At 46.5% G+C, this 15,612-nt stretch overlaps 2 protein-coding genes across 3 annotated transcripts; one reads left to right on the top strand and one right to left on the bottom strand.

The window, feature by feature from the left end:
* Positions 1-2,007: 2,007 nt before the first annotated feature.
* Positions 2,008-6,126, bottom strand: LOC110530687 (ubiquitin-conjugating enzyme E2 R1). Of its 2 annotated transcripts, none has more exons than XM_021613927.2 (5): positions 5,054-6,126; positions 4,661-4,747; positions 4,359-4,471; positions 3,351-3,479; positions 2,008-2,585 (listed from the first exon to the last, which is right to left on the bottom strand). In XM_021613927.2, the coding sequence occupies exons 1-5, from the start codon at positions 5,237-5,239 to the stop codon at positions 2,372-2,374; spliced, it is 729 nt and encodes a 242-aa protein (XP_021469602.2). In that variant the 5' UTR covers positions 5,240-6,126; the 3' UTR covers positions 2,008-2,371. The 2 variants fall into 2 exon arrangements, with proteins under 2 accessions (XP_021469602.2, XP_021469603.2); XM_021613928.2 differs by having other exon boundaries at positions 4,374-4,471.
* Positions 6,127-6,241: 115 nt separating this feature from the next.
* Positions 6,242-14,085, top strand: LOC110530685 (cactin). The gene is made up of 10 exons (XM_021613924.2): positions 6,242-6,746; positions 7,630-8,296; positions 8,437-8,532; positions 8,652-8,797; positions 8,971-9,133; positions 11,799-11,913; positions 12,171-12,363; positions 12,498-12,617; positions 12,790-13,130; positions 13,234-14,085. Exons 1-10 carry the CDS (start codon positions 6,457-6,459, stop codon positions 13,722-13,724), a joined length of 2,622 nt encoding a protein of 873 aa, XP_021469599.2. The 5' UTR covers positions 6,242-6,456; the 3' UTR covers positions 13,725-14,085.
* The last annotated feature ends 1,527 nt before the right edge of the window (positions 14,086-15,612 follow it).

Raw genomic sequence — 15,612 nt, 5'->3', positions numbered from 1 at the left:
TTGCTGCGGGGTACTTGCTTCCATTCAGCCACAAGACCATGACTGAGGTCAGACACTGATTTTGGCCGATTAGGTCTGGCTCGCAGTCAATGTTCCAATTCATCCCAAACGTGTTTGATGGGGTTGAGGTCAGAGCTCTGTGCAGGCCAGTCAAGTTCTTCCACACCGATCTCGACAAACCATTTCTGTTTGGACCTTGCTTGGTGCACAGGGACATTGTCATGCTGAAACAGGAAAGGGCGTTCCCCAAACTGTTGCCACAAAGTTGGAAGCACAGAATCATCTAGAATGTCATTGTATGATGTAGCGTTAGATTTCCCATCACTGGAACTAAGGGTCCTAGCCCGAACCATGAAACTTAGCCCGAGACCACTATTCCTCATCCACCAAACTTTACAGTTGGCACTATGCATTGGGGCAGGTAGCGTTCTCCTGGCATCTGCAAACCAGAATCGTCCGTCGGAATGCCAGATGGTGAAGCGCGATTCATCACTCCAGAGAACACGTTTTCAATGCTCCAGAGTCCAATGGCGGCGAACTTCACACCACTCCAGCCGAAGCTTGGCTTTGCGCATAATCTTAGGCGTGTGTGTGGCTGCTCGGCCATGAAAACCCATTTTATGAAGCTCCCAACGAAGAGTTCTTGTGCTGACGTTGCTTGCAGAGGCAGTTTGGAACTCGGTAGTGAGTGTTGTAACCGAGGACAGGTGATTGTTATGCGCTTCAGCACTCGGCTGTCCCGTTCTGTGAGCTTGTGTGGACTACGACTTTGCGGCTGAGCCGTTGTTGCTCCTAGACAGTTCCAGTTCACAATAACAGCACTTACAGTTGACCAGGGAAGCTCTAGCAGGGAAGACATGTGACAAATTGACTTGTTGGAAAGGTGGCATCCTATGACGGTGCCACGTTGAACGTTACTGAGCTCTTCAGTAAGGCCATTCTACTGCCAGTGTTTGTCTATGGAAATTGCATGGCTATGTGCTCGATTTCATTCACTTGTCAGCAACGGGTGTGGCTGAAATAGCCATATCCACTCATTTGAAGGAGTGTCCACATACTTTTGTATATATAGTATATCTCTGAAGCCCACCAGGAAAGAGACCGCTCAATTTTTTCTCATTCTTAAATATCCTGAGAGTTAAAGTTAAATTAAGCCAAATTAGAATAAATGCAACATCCAATATTGCTGATTAACACACGCAAACACATCTCTACTTGGAGATTCATGATAGCACCCTCCACTTGCACACACAAAAGTAAAAACAAAAGTGGCAGCCATTTTCTTTCCCCAATTCCCGAGGCTTGCTGACTGATAGTGCCATAACATATTTTCAACAGAGATACACAATCTTCCTACAGAAAACCACAAAGATCGACTATGACCCAAGGACATTTTAAATCATTCTCTAACAAAGACTACTGGCATAATTCTCAATGAAAGGAGAATAAAAACAGGAAACAGCAAATCATTACGCTAAACCCATAAAGCACTTTTCCCCCTTCTCCATACAGTTGCTGGGCTACACCAAAGACTTGTCTCTGGCTCCATCATCCTTTGCAGAGGAGAACCTTGAGGAGAAAGGTATGGGTCTCAGAGAATTCTGTCCAGATGCAGGAGAACCAGTTGCCACGACAACGTTACATTGAGTGCTTTAGAATCACTCACTCCACTCTCAAACAGAAAAACACCTCAGACAGTTACGGCTAGGCCAGCAAAATGTTGTTGAAACGCTGCTAAAACATTCAAACTGGGTTTGGCCCGCAGCTCAAGTGCATCCTGGGGTCCACCAGAGAGTCATTGGTGTCTCCATGATCAGAAAAGTATTTTTTTTCTAAATTTAATCAAACCAGTATTCCGGCATGTATGATTGTGTACAAGATGTCTGACATGCAGAAACACCATGTTGACAGTCTCGCACAAAAATGTAAGGGAGGAGTGAAGCCAGACAGAACCTCATCTTGGAGATACATAAGTTCTGATGTAAGTTCAGTGGCGTGGCGCTCACACAGACACCATGACAGGTGAAGCCTTCAGTCACCTGTTCAGGCAAAACACTTTCTGACTATAGGTGTGAGTGAACTAGGAGGCGGCCAACTCATGTGCCTGATTTACCAAGTGGTTACACCTGCTTTTTCCAGATAGTCAAACAGGGTCATAAGGTAGCATGTCGAGTTTAGTTACATTTTAGTCTATACTTCCTGCAAATAACAGGTGCAGACTTTGCACAGACGACAGTGTGCTTGGATTCTGAGGATAGAAAAAGTGAGAGGTTTAAAATATGTGAAGTAGTCCTTCCTGAAAAGTCTCTCCTACGGGAGGAGAATTCAGGGAACGCACGCGTCAGCCATCCAGGTTCCCAGGTAGGACGTGTCACGACTCCTCCGTCCCAGAGTCGTCTTCATCATAGCAGCAGTCGTCCTCGTCTTCGTCCTCCAGATCCTCGTCGTCATAGTAATCGTCGTAGAAGAGGTCGGAGCCCTCGTCGGGGGGCGGGGCGCGTGTGCGGACACAGTATTCAGCCAGTGTTGTGGGGACCTTCACCCCGTCGCGCTCCGCTTCAGCCTTAGTGGCCAACACCTGCTTCCTGAGACACACACAGAGATAGAGGGGCTGAAGAAGTGTGTGTGCTGTACTCTCTGTCCTTGTGTATATGTTTACCGACCTGATTATCTCGCTGTACTCTCTGTCCTTGTGTATATGTTTACCGACCTGATTATCTCGCTGTACTCTCTGTCCTTGTGCATATGTTTACCGACCTGATTATCTCGCTGTACTCTCTGTCCTTGTGCATATGTTTACCGACCTGATTATCTCGCTGTACTCTCTGTCCTTGTGCATATGTTTACCGACCTGATTATCTTGGTGTACTCTCTGTCCTTGTGCATATGTTTACCGACCTGATTATCTCTGTGTACTCTGTCCTTGTGCATATGTTTACCGACCTGATTATCTCGCTGTACTCTCTGTCCTTGTGCATATGTTTCCCGACCTGATTATCTCGCTGTACTCTCTGTCCTTGTGCATGTTTACCGACCTGACTATCTCGCTGTACTCTGTCCTTGTGCATATGTTTACCGACTTGATTATCTCGGCGTACTCTGTCCTTGTGCATATGTTTACCGACCTGATTATCTCTGCGTACTCTGTCCTTCTGCATATGTTTACCGACCTGACTATCTCGCTGTACTCTGTCCTTGTGCATATGTTTACCGACTTGATTATCTCGGCGTACTCTGTCCTTGTGCATATGTTTACCGACCTGATTATCTCGGCGTACTCTGTCCTTGTGCATTTGTTTCCCGACCCGATTATCTCTGCGTACTCTGTCCTTCTGCATATGTTTACTGACCTGATTATCTCGCTGTACTCTCTGTCCTTGCTGTCCCTCCACTTGCGGTACATGACGGAGGCGTCCACGTTGGCCGGGGAGGAGGTGTTGGGCTCGTTCAGCAGAGAGATCACACTCAGAAGGATGGTCCTACAGAATACACAAACCGGGTTGGGTTTCAGAAAGTAGCACAAGGCTTTGTCTATCAGTTAGCTGGTTGGCTCATAGATCCTGCTTTGTGGGATGCAGGCTAGGATATTTCTGCAAAGTAAGACTTCTGAAATGTGTCAACCCGTCGATATAAACCTAAAACAGTGCTGATAAAAATAAGACCTACAAATTACCTCGACTAACCTGTACCCCCGCACATTGACTCAGTACCGGTACCCCCTGTATATAGCCGCATCATTGTCATTTTGTGTTACTAAATAAACTAAAGTCAAAAATAATTTGTAAAGTAAATATTTTCTTAAAACGGCATTGTTGGTTAATGGCTAGTAAGTAAGCCTTTCACGGGAAGGTCTACACCGGCGCATGTGTCAAATTAAATATGGATTTGATTTACTACTTCTAATTTAAGAACTCAAATAAATAATTGTTTGTCAACTTGACTTATAGTAAACTTGTAACTGGGTAAACCACAGTGTAACAGGAGTGCTTGTCCTCTGATAGGCTAGGTGGACGTGTCACCACACTGCTTATAACAAATTTAATTTCTCTGATTTGCATAGGTTTTACAGGTTGACTTGGGGTTTGGCTAGTATGATTCCTATTCACTTCCAGGAAGTCATGGAGAGGTTCAACATGTCATGTTATCTGGGTATGCGTGACACAGCACAACAGGAGAGAGAGCGCGAAGGGGGAGATGAGCGCGAGCAAAGGGGGGAGAGAGAGAGCGAGAAGGGGAGGAGAAAGAGAGAGCGAATAGGGGAGGAGAAAGAGAGAGAGAAAGGGAGGAGAGAAAGACGAGAGAGAGAGATTGTAGGAGAGAGACACGTCGAGACGAGAGAGAGAGACGAGAGAACATACTGAGAGGGCGTGTACCTGACGTTCTGGGTAGGGTTCCACCTCTCAGATGGCAGCTCCCCACTCTGAGGGTCATCAACTGGAGGGTGCAGAATGGATATACATACATCCCCATTCTAACACAAGGGAGAAGCTAAAATTAACATACACAAACACTGTACTTATGCCCACAAATGACAGGTGTGACTAGGATTAAGCCACCTATAGAGAGCAATACAAATTCCGATTAGGACCATGACATTTGTTTGAAAATGAATTACCTTAAGTTTGACTATTTTTCTAGAATTGGGTCAGTGATCCCTTACCTCATAGATGTTGGGGTGCCACATCTTGGTGAGGAAACGAAAGGCAGGTGGCGAGTAGGGGTAGTCAACGGGGAACTTGATACGAGCCTGTGGGACACACGAAGAGAAGTCATATATCAACATATGTCAGCAATATGTCCTAACATGCGTCTGTGGGACCTAACCCGATTCAATGGTAAACCTGATGTTGAGTAGAACATATCCGAGAACAACAACAGCCTGACCCAGAAATAGGTTTGACAGTGCCACTGTAGGCTGGAAGTACAGCAATAGAAAACAGATGCGATGTTACGTTTACGGGCCTACTACTAACGGAATCCAACCATGTAGTTGACCATAGCGCATGTTAGCTAACAAAACAAGTGAATTTAGTTAGCTATACCTCGGCCTTACCTTGAAATAGCCCCCTTCATAGTGAGTGTTAGGGGGTCCAAAAATTGCCACTTCCCAATTGTAGAGATCTGCTTCATCGACCAATGTTATTTTGAAGCCCTCGACTGGCTCCTCTTGAAGGCTCTTCATTTCTAGCATTAATGCTTTTTGTGAGCTTGCTACGTGAACAGGACCATGTTGCGCCATGGCAAGATAGCCAACTAGTTAATATTGCTAACGTTTGGCGGGGAACGTCGTCGTTTACAACACAGCTAGCAACCTAGCGAGCCAGCTGATCCAGCAAAACTAAAAACGTTTTCTTTGTTTCGATTTCCTCGATGCGCACAATGGCTAGTTAGTTAACCTCTCTTTTGATTCAAGTAGTTTGTTTTGTTTTGAAATCGCGCAATATCTGTTATCTAGCTAGTTATCAGTATCAAATAACTCATTAAAAAAACCTCATACCTAAAACAATGTGTTGGTATTTTAGTAACTAACTAGGCTCACCGACCTAGCTAAACCGTGAAGCAAGCTAGTTAGCACAAGCTGCTAGTTATTGGTGCAGTGACAATGAATATATATTTTTTAAATGTTACTTTGAAACTGATAGTTATACAAAAAATCGTTATGGACCAGCTAAAGACGATACAAACATAAATTTAAAAAAATCCCCAACGATGTGTTCCTGCTGGCTATAAATGATGAGAGTTGAAAGCAGTCTCCCCTCCTCTCAAAACAGTCAATAAGATTGTAGTACCCTCTGGGAAATGTAGTTCCGATGTAACCATTAGCATAAAATTCTCATGTCAGCGGTGCAAAAAGTATCCATTGTAATCACCATGTTTATTGTAAAACTATTTCAATGAATTGAGAATAGCATGTTTTTTATTACTTGTTTTTGTTCGGGTGGGTTTTAAGAACTACACAAGACATTTCTGGAGTATAGCCAATAGTATGACACGTACAACATCACGGACCTTGTTTTGCCTTTTCGATGCCAATTTACGTGGAAACTAAAACATGCCTAGACGACATACCTATAGATGGGGTGTAGTGGTCAGATTTAATTAATCATGATAAAATATTTGGGAAAGGCACATTGACGTTCTATGCCACCATTCTCCAAATGATCAATTAGATTATAATATGACGTTTGCAAACTGCGCCGGGGCTCAATGCAAGTCCCAGCGGTTGGCTTTAAATATGCCTGAGAATTAAAACAACAAATGCGAACAAAATCATTATAAACGTTAGTATGAGAGGGGATCCCTTCGTGTTTTTTAAGTTAATATTTATGTTTGTAATCGTCCTAACGATTCTTCACCTCAAATACATTACAGTTGTGTGCTGCGAACAAAAATCATTATACAGCTCCGATTTACGCGACGTAGAACGGACCACAACGTTTTGGAAACCCATTTGCCATGGGTCCGAAAAAGTATCATCGGTCCCGTTCTGGCTCTCGTAGTCGGAACCGAAACAGATCCAAAATAAGTAGATCACGATCACCCGAAGAGAAAAGATGCCGGAGTCGGTCCGTGGGTCGGAACCAAAATCCCCGGAGACTTGCGCGTTCTGAGAGCGGAAGCTCGGACAGCAGTGGTGGATCTGCGGGGCGACAATGGCCGCCTAGCAGAGGCCATCCCGGGTCGAGAAGCGACTCAGACAGCGACAAGAGACGTAAACTGAAGGGCAAGTCAAAAGACCGATCCAGGTAAACATGACAGGTTAAGTTATATTAAGTAAAAATGCATGTATTCTACATGGCCAAAGGTATGTGGACTCCCCTTCAAATGAGTGGATTCGGCTATTTTATCCACACGCGTTGTTGACAGGCGTATAAAATCGAACACACAGCCATACAATCTCCATAGACAAACACTCAGTGACTTTCAACGTGGCACCGTGGAAGGATTCCACCTTTCCAACAAGTTAGTTCATCAAATGTGTGCCCTGCTAGAACTGCCCCGGTCAGCTGTTAGTGCTGTTATTGTGACGTGGAAAATTCTAGGCGCTACAATGGGTCATCTGCGAAGTGGTAGGTCACACAAACACACAGAATGGGACCGCTGAAGCGCATAGCCCATAAAAATCGTCTGTCCTCGGTTGCAACACTCACTACTGAGTTCCAAACTGCCTCTGGAAGCAACGTCAGCACAATAACTCTTCGTTGGGAGCTTCATGAAATGGGTTTACATGGCCGAGCAGCCGCACACAAGCCTAAGACCATGCGCAATGACAAGCTTCGGCTGGAGTGGTGTGAAGCTCGCTGCCATTGGACTCTGGAGCAGTGGAAACGCGTTCTCCTGAGTAATGACTCATGCTTCACCATCTAGCAGTCTGACGAATGAATCTGGGTTTGGCAGATGCATAGTGCCAACTATAAAGTTTGATGGAGGAGGAATAATGGTCTGGGGCTGTTTTTCATGGTTCGGGGTAGGCCCCTTATTTCTAGTGAAGGGAAATCTTAATGCTAATACAATACTGTGCTTACAACTTTGCATGTTTTACTAGCGCATAACAGTGCAGCAAAATGTCAAACAAGTACAATATTAATCAAGAAATCACGTCTGCAACTACATTTTTCTATCCATCAGCTCTGACTCAGATGATCCAAAGGAGAGGAAGGAAAGAGAGAAAAAGAAAGGCAGAAGAGAAGACAAAGGAGAGAAGAGGAGGGGCTGGAGCCAGTCCCATTCCGATTTAGGGTCCAGTGCAGACCGGAAGAGAGTGAGGGATGGGGGGAGCATTGACCGGGAGAGGAGATGGCAGAGGAGTGCAGACAGAGGGAGCAGAAGCCCTAGCAGAGAGAGGGAACGACAGATCAGGGAGAGGATGAAAAGCAGAGAGAGGGACCCAAGCCGAGGTGAGGAGAGTAGTCAAGACAGAGAGAGAAGCAGCCGGAGGAGTGAAAACCGTGGGAGGAGAGAGGGAAGCAGAGGTAGGGACAAAGATAGGAAAAGACGTCGCTCTGGCTCCTCTGACTCGTCTAAGAGCTCTGGGTCGGAGGGCGGGGCCCGTGGAGGCAGCCCGGGGTCTGGAGAGGCTGGACCCTCGGTCCGAGATGAGAAGAAGAACCAGAGAGAGATGCTGAAGGCCCTGGAGACCCCAGAGGAGAAGAGGGCCAGACGACTGGCCAAGAAGGAGGCCAAGGAGAGGAAGAAGAGGGAGAAGATGGGCTGGAGTGAGGAGTACATGGGCTATACCAATGCAGACAACCCCTTTGGAGACAACAACCTGCTGGGCACCTTCAAATGGCAGAAGGTACGAGAGGGAGTGGAGAGTGGGCACTTGAGAAATGGATGTATGTGGGACTATCAGCACCCTCCTTTTAGAAGTACAGTGGTTACATCTGACCAGGCTCTGAATAATCTGTGTTTCTGTGGTGGTGGTGGTGTGGTCAGGCTCTAGACAGGAAGGGCATTGGCCATCTGGGTGAGAAGGACCTGAAAGACAGAAACAAACACATCCAGGAGGAGAATCGTAGAGAACTGCAGAAGGTATGCTTCTATGCAAAAACGAGCTGATGTGTGTTTTAATAGGTTCAGGAATGTATGTGCTTATGGAGAATGCAATGCAAGAGCAGGAACTGTGTATAAGTGTGTCTGTCTGTGTTCAGGTGAAGCAGCTGCGACTGGAGAGGGAGAGAGAGAAGGCCATGAGAGAGACGGAGCTAGAGATGCTGCAGAGAGAGAAAGAGGCAGAGCATTTCAAAACCTGGGCAGAACAAGAGGATAACTTCCACCTGCACCAGGCCAAGCTACGGTGAGTGGTGATACCTTCATTACTGTCCCACTGTAACCCTAACCCTCAACCTCACATGGTTCCATATACTCACTTGAAAACAGCCTGGTACATAAACAACATCTCACTGCTCTGGTGTTTGCTGATGTGGATTTGTGTGGAGACCTCTAACTAATAGATGTTTGTGTGTTTAGGTCTAAGATCCGTATCCGTGACGGCCGTGCTAAGCCCATAGACCTGTTGGCTAAGTACATCAGTGCTGAGGATGACGACCTGGCTGTGGAGATGCACGAACCTTACACCTTCCTCAATGGACTCACCGTCACTGACATGGACGACCTGCTTGAAGACATCAAGGTGTGTGTGTCAGGGTTTCCGTTAGACGGTCAATTCAGACATTTGGTAAAATAAGAAAAGCGGATAAATAAAATTGTTACTGGCCAAATTGTAAAAAAGCACACAAAAAACATCCATTGTGAAAAAATGCTTTTATTTATTCATTGATGGAAATACCGGTGGATATTCTCCAACTTCTAAGGCAAACAAATATACTTTATAATAAATCCTCAAGCTGCTGGGACATTAGTGTAGGGTGTGTGCCAACTATTCACATCAGTTAAAATGTTTCAATCACTAGGCAGCCAACTGTCTATAGTAGGAAACAGAGTAGTTATCAATAAGCCACGCATATCACACATGATAAACAATTTATTATCATCCAGTAGAACTGTAAAGAGAGATCATTTGATCTCTGGAATCAAGCACTTTCATAAATGCATGGCGTGGGCCTCGTTTCACTGGAGCGTTGTAAAATAAGATTTCTATCAATGAACCAGCCTTAATGAATTTATTTACTTATCCAACATCAGGTTGATAATTGTTTTATTTTGTGGCCTCTTTCCCCTGCTGTGGTGCTGAATGGCAGTGGGACTGGGGCAGACCGGCCCTGGTGTTCCTCCAACACCTCTCCCCAGTTATTTATTAGGCCTCTTTCCCCTGCTGTGGTGCTGAATGGCAGTGGGACTGGGGCAGACCGGCCCTGGTGTTCCTCCAACACCTCTCCCCAGTTGTTATTTATTAGGCCTCTTTCCCCTGCTGTGGTGCTGAATGGCAGTGGGACTGGGGCAGACTGGCCCTGGTGTTCCTCCAACACCTCTCCCCAGTTATTTATTAGGCCTCTTTCCCCTGCTGTGGTGCTGAATGGCAGTGGGACTGGGGCAGACTGGCCCTGGTGTTCCTCCAACACCTCTCCCCAGTTGTTATTTATTAGGCCTCTTTCCCCTGCTGTGGTGCTGAATGGCAGTGGGACTGGGGCAGACTGGCCCTGGTGTTCCTCCAACACCTCTCCCCAGTTATTATTTATTAGGCCTCTTTCCCCTGCTGTGGTGCTGAATGGCAGTGGGACTGGGGCAGACCGGCCCTGGTGTTCCTCCAACACCTCTCCCCAGTTGTTATTTATTAGGCCTCTTTCCCCTGCTGTGGTGCTGAATGGCAGTGGGACTGGGGCAGACCGGCCCTGGTGTTCCTCCAACACCTCTCCCCAGTTATTATTTATTAGGCCTCTTTCCCCTGCTGTGGTGCTGAATGGCAGTGGGACTGGTGCAGACCGGCCCTGGTGTTCCTCCAACACCTCTCCCCAGTTATTTATTAGGCCTCTTTCCCCTGCTGTGGTGCTGAATGGCAGTGGGACTGGGGCAGACTGGCCCTGGTGTTCCTCCAACACCTCTCCCCAGTTGTTATTTATTAGGCCTCTTTCCCCTGCTGTGGTGCTGAATGGCAGTGGGACTGGGGCAGACCGGCCCTGGTGTTCCTCCAACACCTCTCCCCAGTTGTTATTTATTAGGCCTCTTTCCCCTGCTGTGGTGCTGAATGGCAGTGGGACTGGGGCAGACCGGCCCTGGTGTTCCTCCAACACCTCTCCCCAGTTGTTATTTATTAGGCCTATTTCCCCTGCTGTGGTGCTGAATGGCAGTGGGACTGGGGCAGACCGGCCCTGGTGTTCCTCCAACACCTCTCCCCAGTTATTTATTAGGCCTCTTTCCCCTGCTGTGGTGCTGAATGGCAGTGGGACTGGGGCAGACCGGCCCTGGTGTTCCTCCAACACCTCTCCCCAGTTGTTATTTATTAGGCCTCTTTCCCCTGCTGTGGTGCTGAATGGCAGTGGGACTGGGGCAGACTGGCCCTGGTGTTCCTCCAACACCTCTCCCCAGTTGTTATTTATTAGGCCTCTTTCCCCTGCTGTGGTGCTGAATGGCAGTGGGACTGGGGCAGACCGGCCCTGGTGTTCCTCCAACACCTCTCCCCAGTTATTTATTAGGCCTCTTTCCCCTGCTGTGGTGTTGACTGGCCCTGGTGTTCCTCCAACACCTCTCCCCAGTTGTTATTTATTAGGCCTCTTTCCCCTGCTGTGGTGTTGACTGGCCCTGGTGTTCCTCCAACACCTCTCCCCAGTTATTTGTTAGGCCTATTTCAAATTCAAAGTTAAATTAGAGAGGCCTAGATTGTATTTGAAAACAGCTGTTTTTTTTTCTTTATTAATAAAAATGTTCATACAAATAGCCTATAGGACAGGTCGTTCGCAAATGACATTATATTTAAGTTTTATTACTGTGTAGGTGACTTGTTCTAGGCTAAATGTCTTTTTCGTCTGATTTCTAGAAGGGGTAAAGATGCAACGGGAAATGTTTTGCTTGTCATTTTGGTATAAGAACATTTATATTTTTGTTATATATTTTTGTACAACTTTACAGGCTCATTTCTATTCTGTTAAGATGAATTGGGTGGACGCTCTAATGCGTCACACAGACAACGCATTAGGATGTCTGGTAAATACCGGTACATGTTTTGCCTGTCAGGTTGTCCGGCACCACATTTTCCTAACTGAAACCCTGGTGTGTGTGTTTGTGTGATGCTTTGTTCAATGTTCTTAGAACTATTTCTATCAGTTGTGGTTTGTAGCGGAAGAGAGAGACTGTGTGACATGTCTGTGTGTGACGTGTGTGTGTGTGCTTTTTCCCTGTAGGTGTACATGGAGCTGGAGCAGGGCAAGAATGTGGACTACTGGAGGGACATGACCACCATCACAGAGGACGAGATCAGCAAGCTCCGGAAACTGGAGGCATCTGGAAAAGGCCCAGGTACAGCAGCACCACCACCTCCGATAGGCCAAACTACAGTCACATCTCAGTATCGCTCTCTCTCATTGGCCCATATTCTGTCTTGGCATTCCACCATCAACCTCTATCCTCTGTGCCTACACCTAGGCATTTCTCCCCTTGTCCCTCTCCTAGGATGTGTCCAAAATGGTCCCCTGGTCAAAAGTAGTGTACTCTATGGGGAATATAGGGCCATTTCTTGCGCAGCCCCACTCTGATGTTGTCTCCCTCGTCCCCAGGTGACCGTCGTGATGGCATTAACACGTCAGTGAGCACCGATGTTCAGATAGTGTTTAAGGGAAAGACGTACAGCCAGCTCCAGGCTCTGAACCTCAACATGGAGACTAAGATCCGAGCTGGGGGATCCAACCTGGACATAGGCTACTGGGAGAGTCTGATGCAGCAAGTCAGGGTCTACATGGGCCGAGCACGGTGAGGACCGGTGTGTGTGTGGGTATGCACGCTTACCCTACCGGTCTCTGGCATTTCTGTGTGTGTGTGTGTGTGTGTGTGTGTGTGTGTGTGTGTGTGTGTGTGTGTGTTAACCATCCCTATCTGTGTTATAGGTTGAGAGAGAGGCACCAGGATGTGTTGCGTCAGAAGCTGTTCAAGCTGAAACAGGAGCAGGGAGTGGAGAGTGTGCCTCTCTTCCCCATTATCAAAGAGGAGCCTGAGGAAGAGGATATGTGAGTACATGGGCGAACACACACACACACACACACACACACACACACACACACACACACACACACACACACACACACACACACACACACAGAGGTTCCACCTTCAACCTCTTCCTTTACATGCTCATGTACACAAGGTTTGACCTTTGCCTCCTCTGTTTCTTCTCCACAGGACCGAGAAAGAAGACTTTCCCTCAAAGGAGCCTGTCGCCGCCTCTTCCTCCCCTTCTGCCAATCAGAAGAGCGCTACAGAGAAGGATGACCAAGTGGCAGGCCCATCCACAGAGGGAGACGGTGAGAAGGAGGGAGAAGAGGGAGAGGAGAAGGGTGAGGTGGTAGAGGCCGTTCTGACCGAGGAGGATTTGATCCAGCAGAGCCAGGCAGAGTATGACTCTGGCCGCTACAGTCCCACCCTGCTGCTGCCCTCAGAGCTACCGCTGGACACACACACCATCACACCTGACGAAGACACACAAAAACTACACCTCTCACGCAGACAGCTCGCCGTCACCGGTAAGTGGCTTTGCATCAACACACCCATATACGCACACACAGAAACAATCGGACATCTCTACCTATCGTCATGTTCATCTCTCTCTCTCCTCTTGTTCTCCAGGTGATGCCAATGAGAATGCGGAGGATGAGTTTGTGCGTCGTGCCAAACAGGGCATGGGCGGGGACGAGGCTCAGTTTAGCGTGGAGCTTCCCCTAACGGGCAAGATGTACCTGTGGGCCGACAAATACCGTCCCCGGAAACCACGCTTCTTCAACAGGGTCCACACAGGCTTTGAGTGGAACAAATATAACCAGACGCATTACGACTTCGACAACCCTCCGCCTAAGATCGTCCAGGGCTACAAGTTCAACATCTTCTACCCGGATCTGATCAACAAACGTTCCACGCCGCAGTACTTCCTAGAACCCAGTCCTGACAACAAGGACTTTGGGGTTCTGCGGTTCCACGCGGGCCCGCCGTACGAGGACATTGCCTTTAAGATTGTGAACCGCGAGTGGGAGTACTCTCACCGTCATGGGTTCCGCTGTCAGTTCGCCAATGGGATTTTCCAGCTGTGGTTCCACTTCAAGAGGTACCGCTACAGGAGATAGAACTGGCTAACTGTTCAACACCAACCCAGACTGGGAACCTCTGACTGCCCGGTTTTAACCATAGATATGCAATGTTAATGTACTTTGTATCTATTGTGTTTTTATTGGTTGTCTTAGTGTTAACCTTTCTCTTTGTTATCACTACGGCAACCCAGACCATTCCGTTGTCACAAAGAATGGTTTTCATTTTTGTTTGATCAGCTACTGCTTTTCAATGTACAGTTGAAGTTGGAAGTTTACATTCACCTTAGCCAAATACATTTAAACTCAGTTTTTCACAATTCCTGACATTTAATCATCCTAGTAAAAATTCCCTGTCTTCGGTCAGTTAGGATCACCACTTTATTTTAAGAATGTGAAATGTCAGAATAATAGTAGAGAATAATTTATTTCAGATTTTCTTTCTTTCATCACATTCCCAGTGGGTCAGAAGGTTACACACACTCCAATTAGTATTTGGTAGCATTGACTTTAAATTGTTTAACTTGGGTCAAACGTTTCAGGTAGCCTTCCACAAGCTTCCTATAATAAGTTGGGTGAATTTTGGCCCATTCCTCCAGACAGAGCTGGTGTAACTGAGTCAGGTTTGTAGGCCTCCTTGCTCGCACACGCTTTTTCAGTTCTGCCCGCACATTTTCTATGGGATTGAGGTCAGGGCTTTGTGATGGCCACTACAATACCTTGACTTTGTTGTCCTTAAGCGATTTTGCAACCAAGCTTAACTTCCTGACTGATGTCTAGAGATGTTCAATATATCCACATCATTTTCCTTCTTTCCTCATGAAGCCATCTATTTTGGGAAGTGCACCAGTCCCTCCTGCAGCAAGCACACCCACAACATGATGCTGCCACCCCCGTGCTTCACTGTTGGGATGGTGTTCTTCGGCTTGCAAGCCTCCCCCTTTTCCCTCCAAACATAACGATGGTCATTATGGCCAAACAGTTCTATTTTTGTTTCATCAGACCAGAGGACATTCCTCCAAAAAGTACGATCTTTGTCCCCATGTGCAGTTGCAAACTGTAGTCTGGCTTTTTTATGGCGGTTTTGGAGCAGTGGCTTCTTCCTTGCTGAGCGGCCTTTCAGGTTGAGGATATATATACTTTTGTACCTGTTTCCTCCAGCATCTTCACAAGGTCCTTTGCTGTTGTTCTGGGATTGATTTGCACTTTTCGCACCGGAGTATGTCCATCTCTAGGAGCCAGAATGCGTCTCCTTCCTGAGTGGTATGACGGCTGCGTGGTCCCATGGTGTTTATACTTGCGTACTATTGTTTGTGCAGATGAACGTGGTACCTTCAGGTGTTTGGAAATTGCTCCCAAGGATGAATCAGACTTGTGGAGGTCTATAATTATTATAATTATTTTTTTGTGATTTCTTTTGATTTTCCCATGATGTCAAGCAAAGAGGCACTGAGTTTGATGGTAGGCCTTGAAATACATCCACAGGTACACCTCCAATTGACTCAAATTATGTCAATTAGCCTATCAGAAGCTTCTAAGGCCATGACATCGTTTTCTGGAATTTTCCTACCTGTTTAAAGGCATTCAACTTAGTGTATGTAAACTTCTGACCCACTGGAATTGTGATACAGTGAATTATAAGTGAAATAATGTCTGTAAACAATTGTTGGAAAAATTACTTGTCATGCACAAAGTAATGTCCTAACTGCCTTGCCAAAACTGTAGTTTGTTAACAAGAAATTTGTTGAGGTTTAATGACTCCAACCTAAGTGTATATATAAACTTCTGACTTCAACTGTACCTGTCTCTGAAATGACATTAAAGATTATTTTCCTAGCTGGCTTCCATTTGATGCAATCAGAGCTGTGAGGTAAAACTGTCTAATAAATCACTCAAAGAAACATCTTAACTTACATTTTCCTCAGTG

This window comes from Oncorhynchus mykiss, chromosome 8 (assembly GCF_013265735.2).
Source record: "Oncorhynchus mykiss isolate Arlee chromosome 8, USDA_OmykA_1.1, whole genome shotgun sequence".
NCBI lineage: Eukaryota > Metazoa > Chordata > Actinopteri > Salmoniformes > Salmonidae > Oncorhynchus > Oncorhynchus mykiss.
This window is presented reverse-complemented; position numbering and strand designations above follow the sequence as displayed.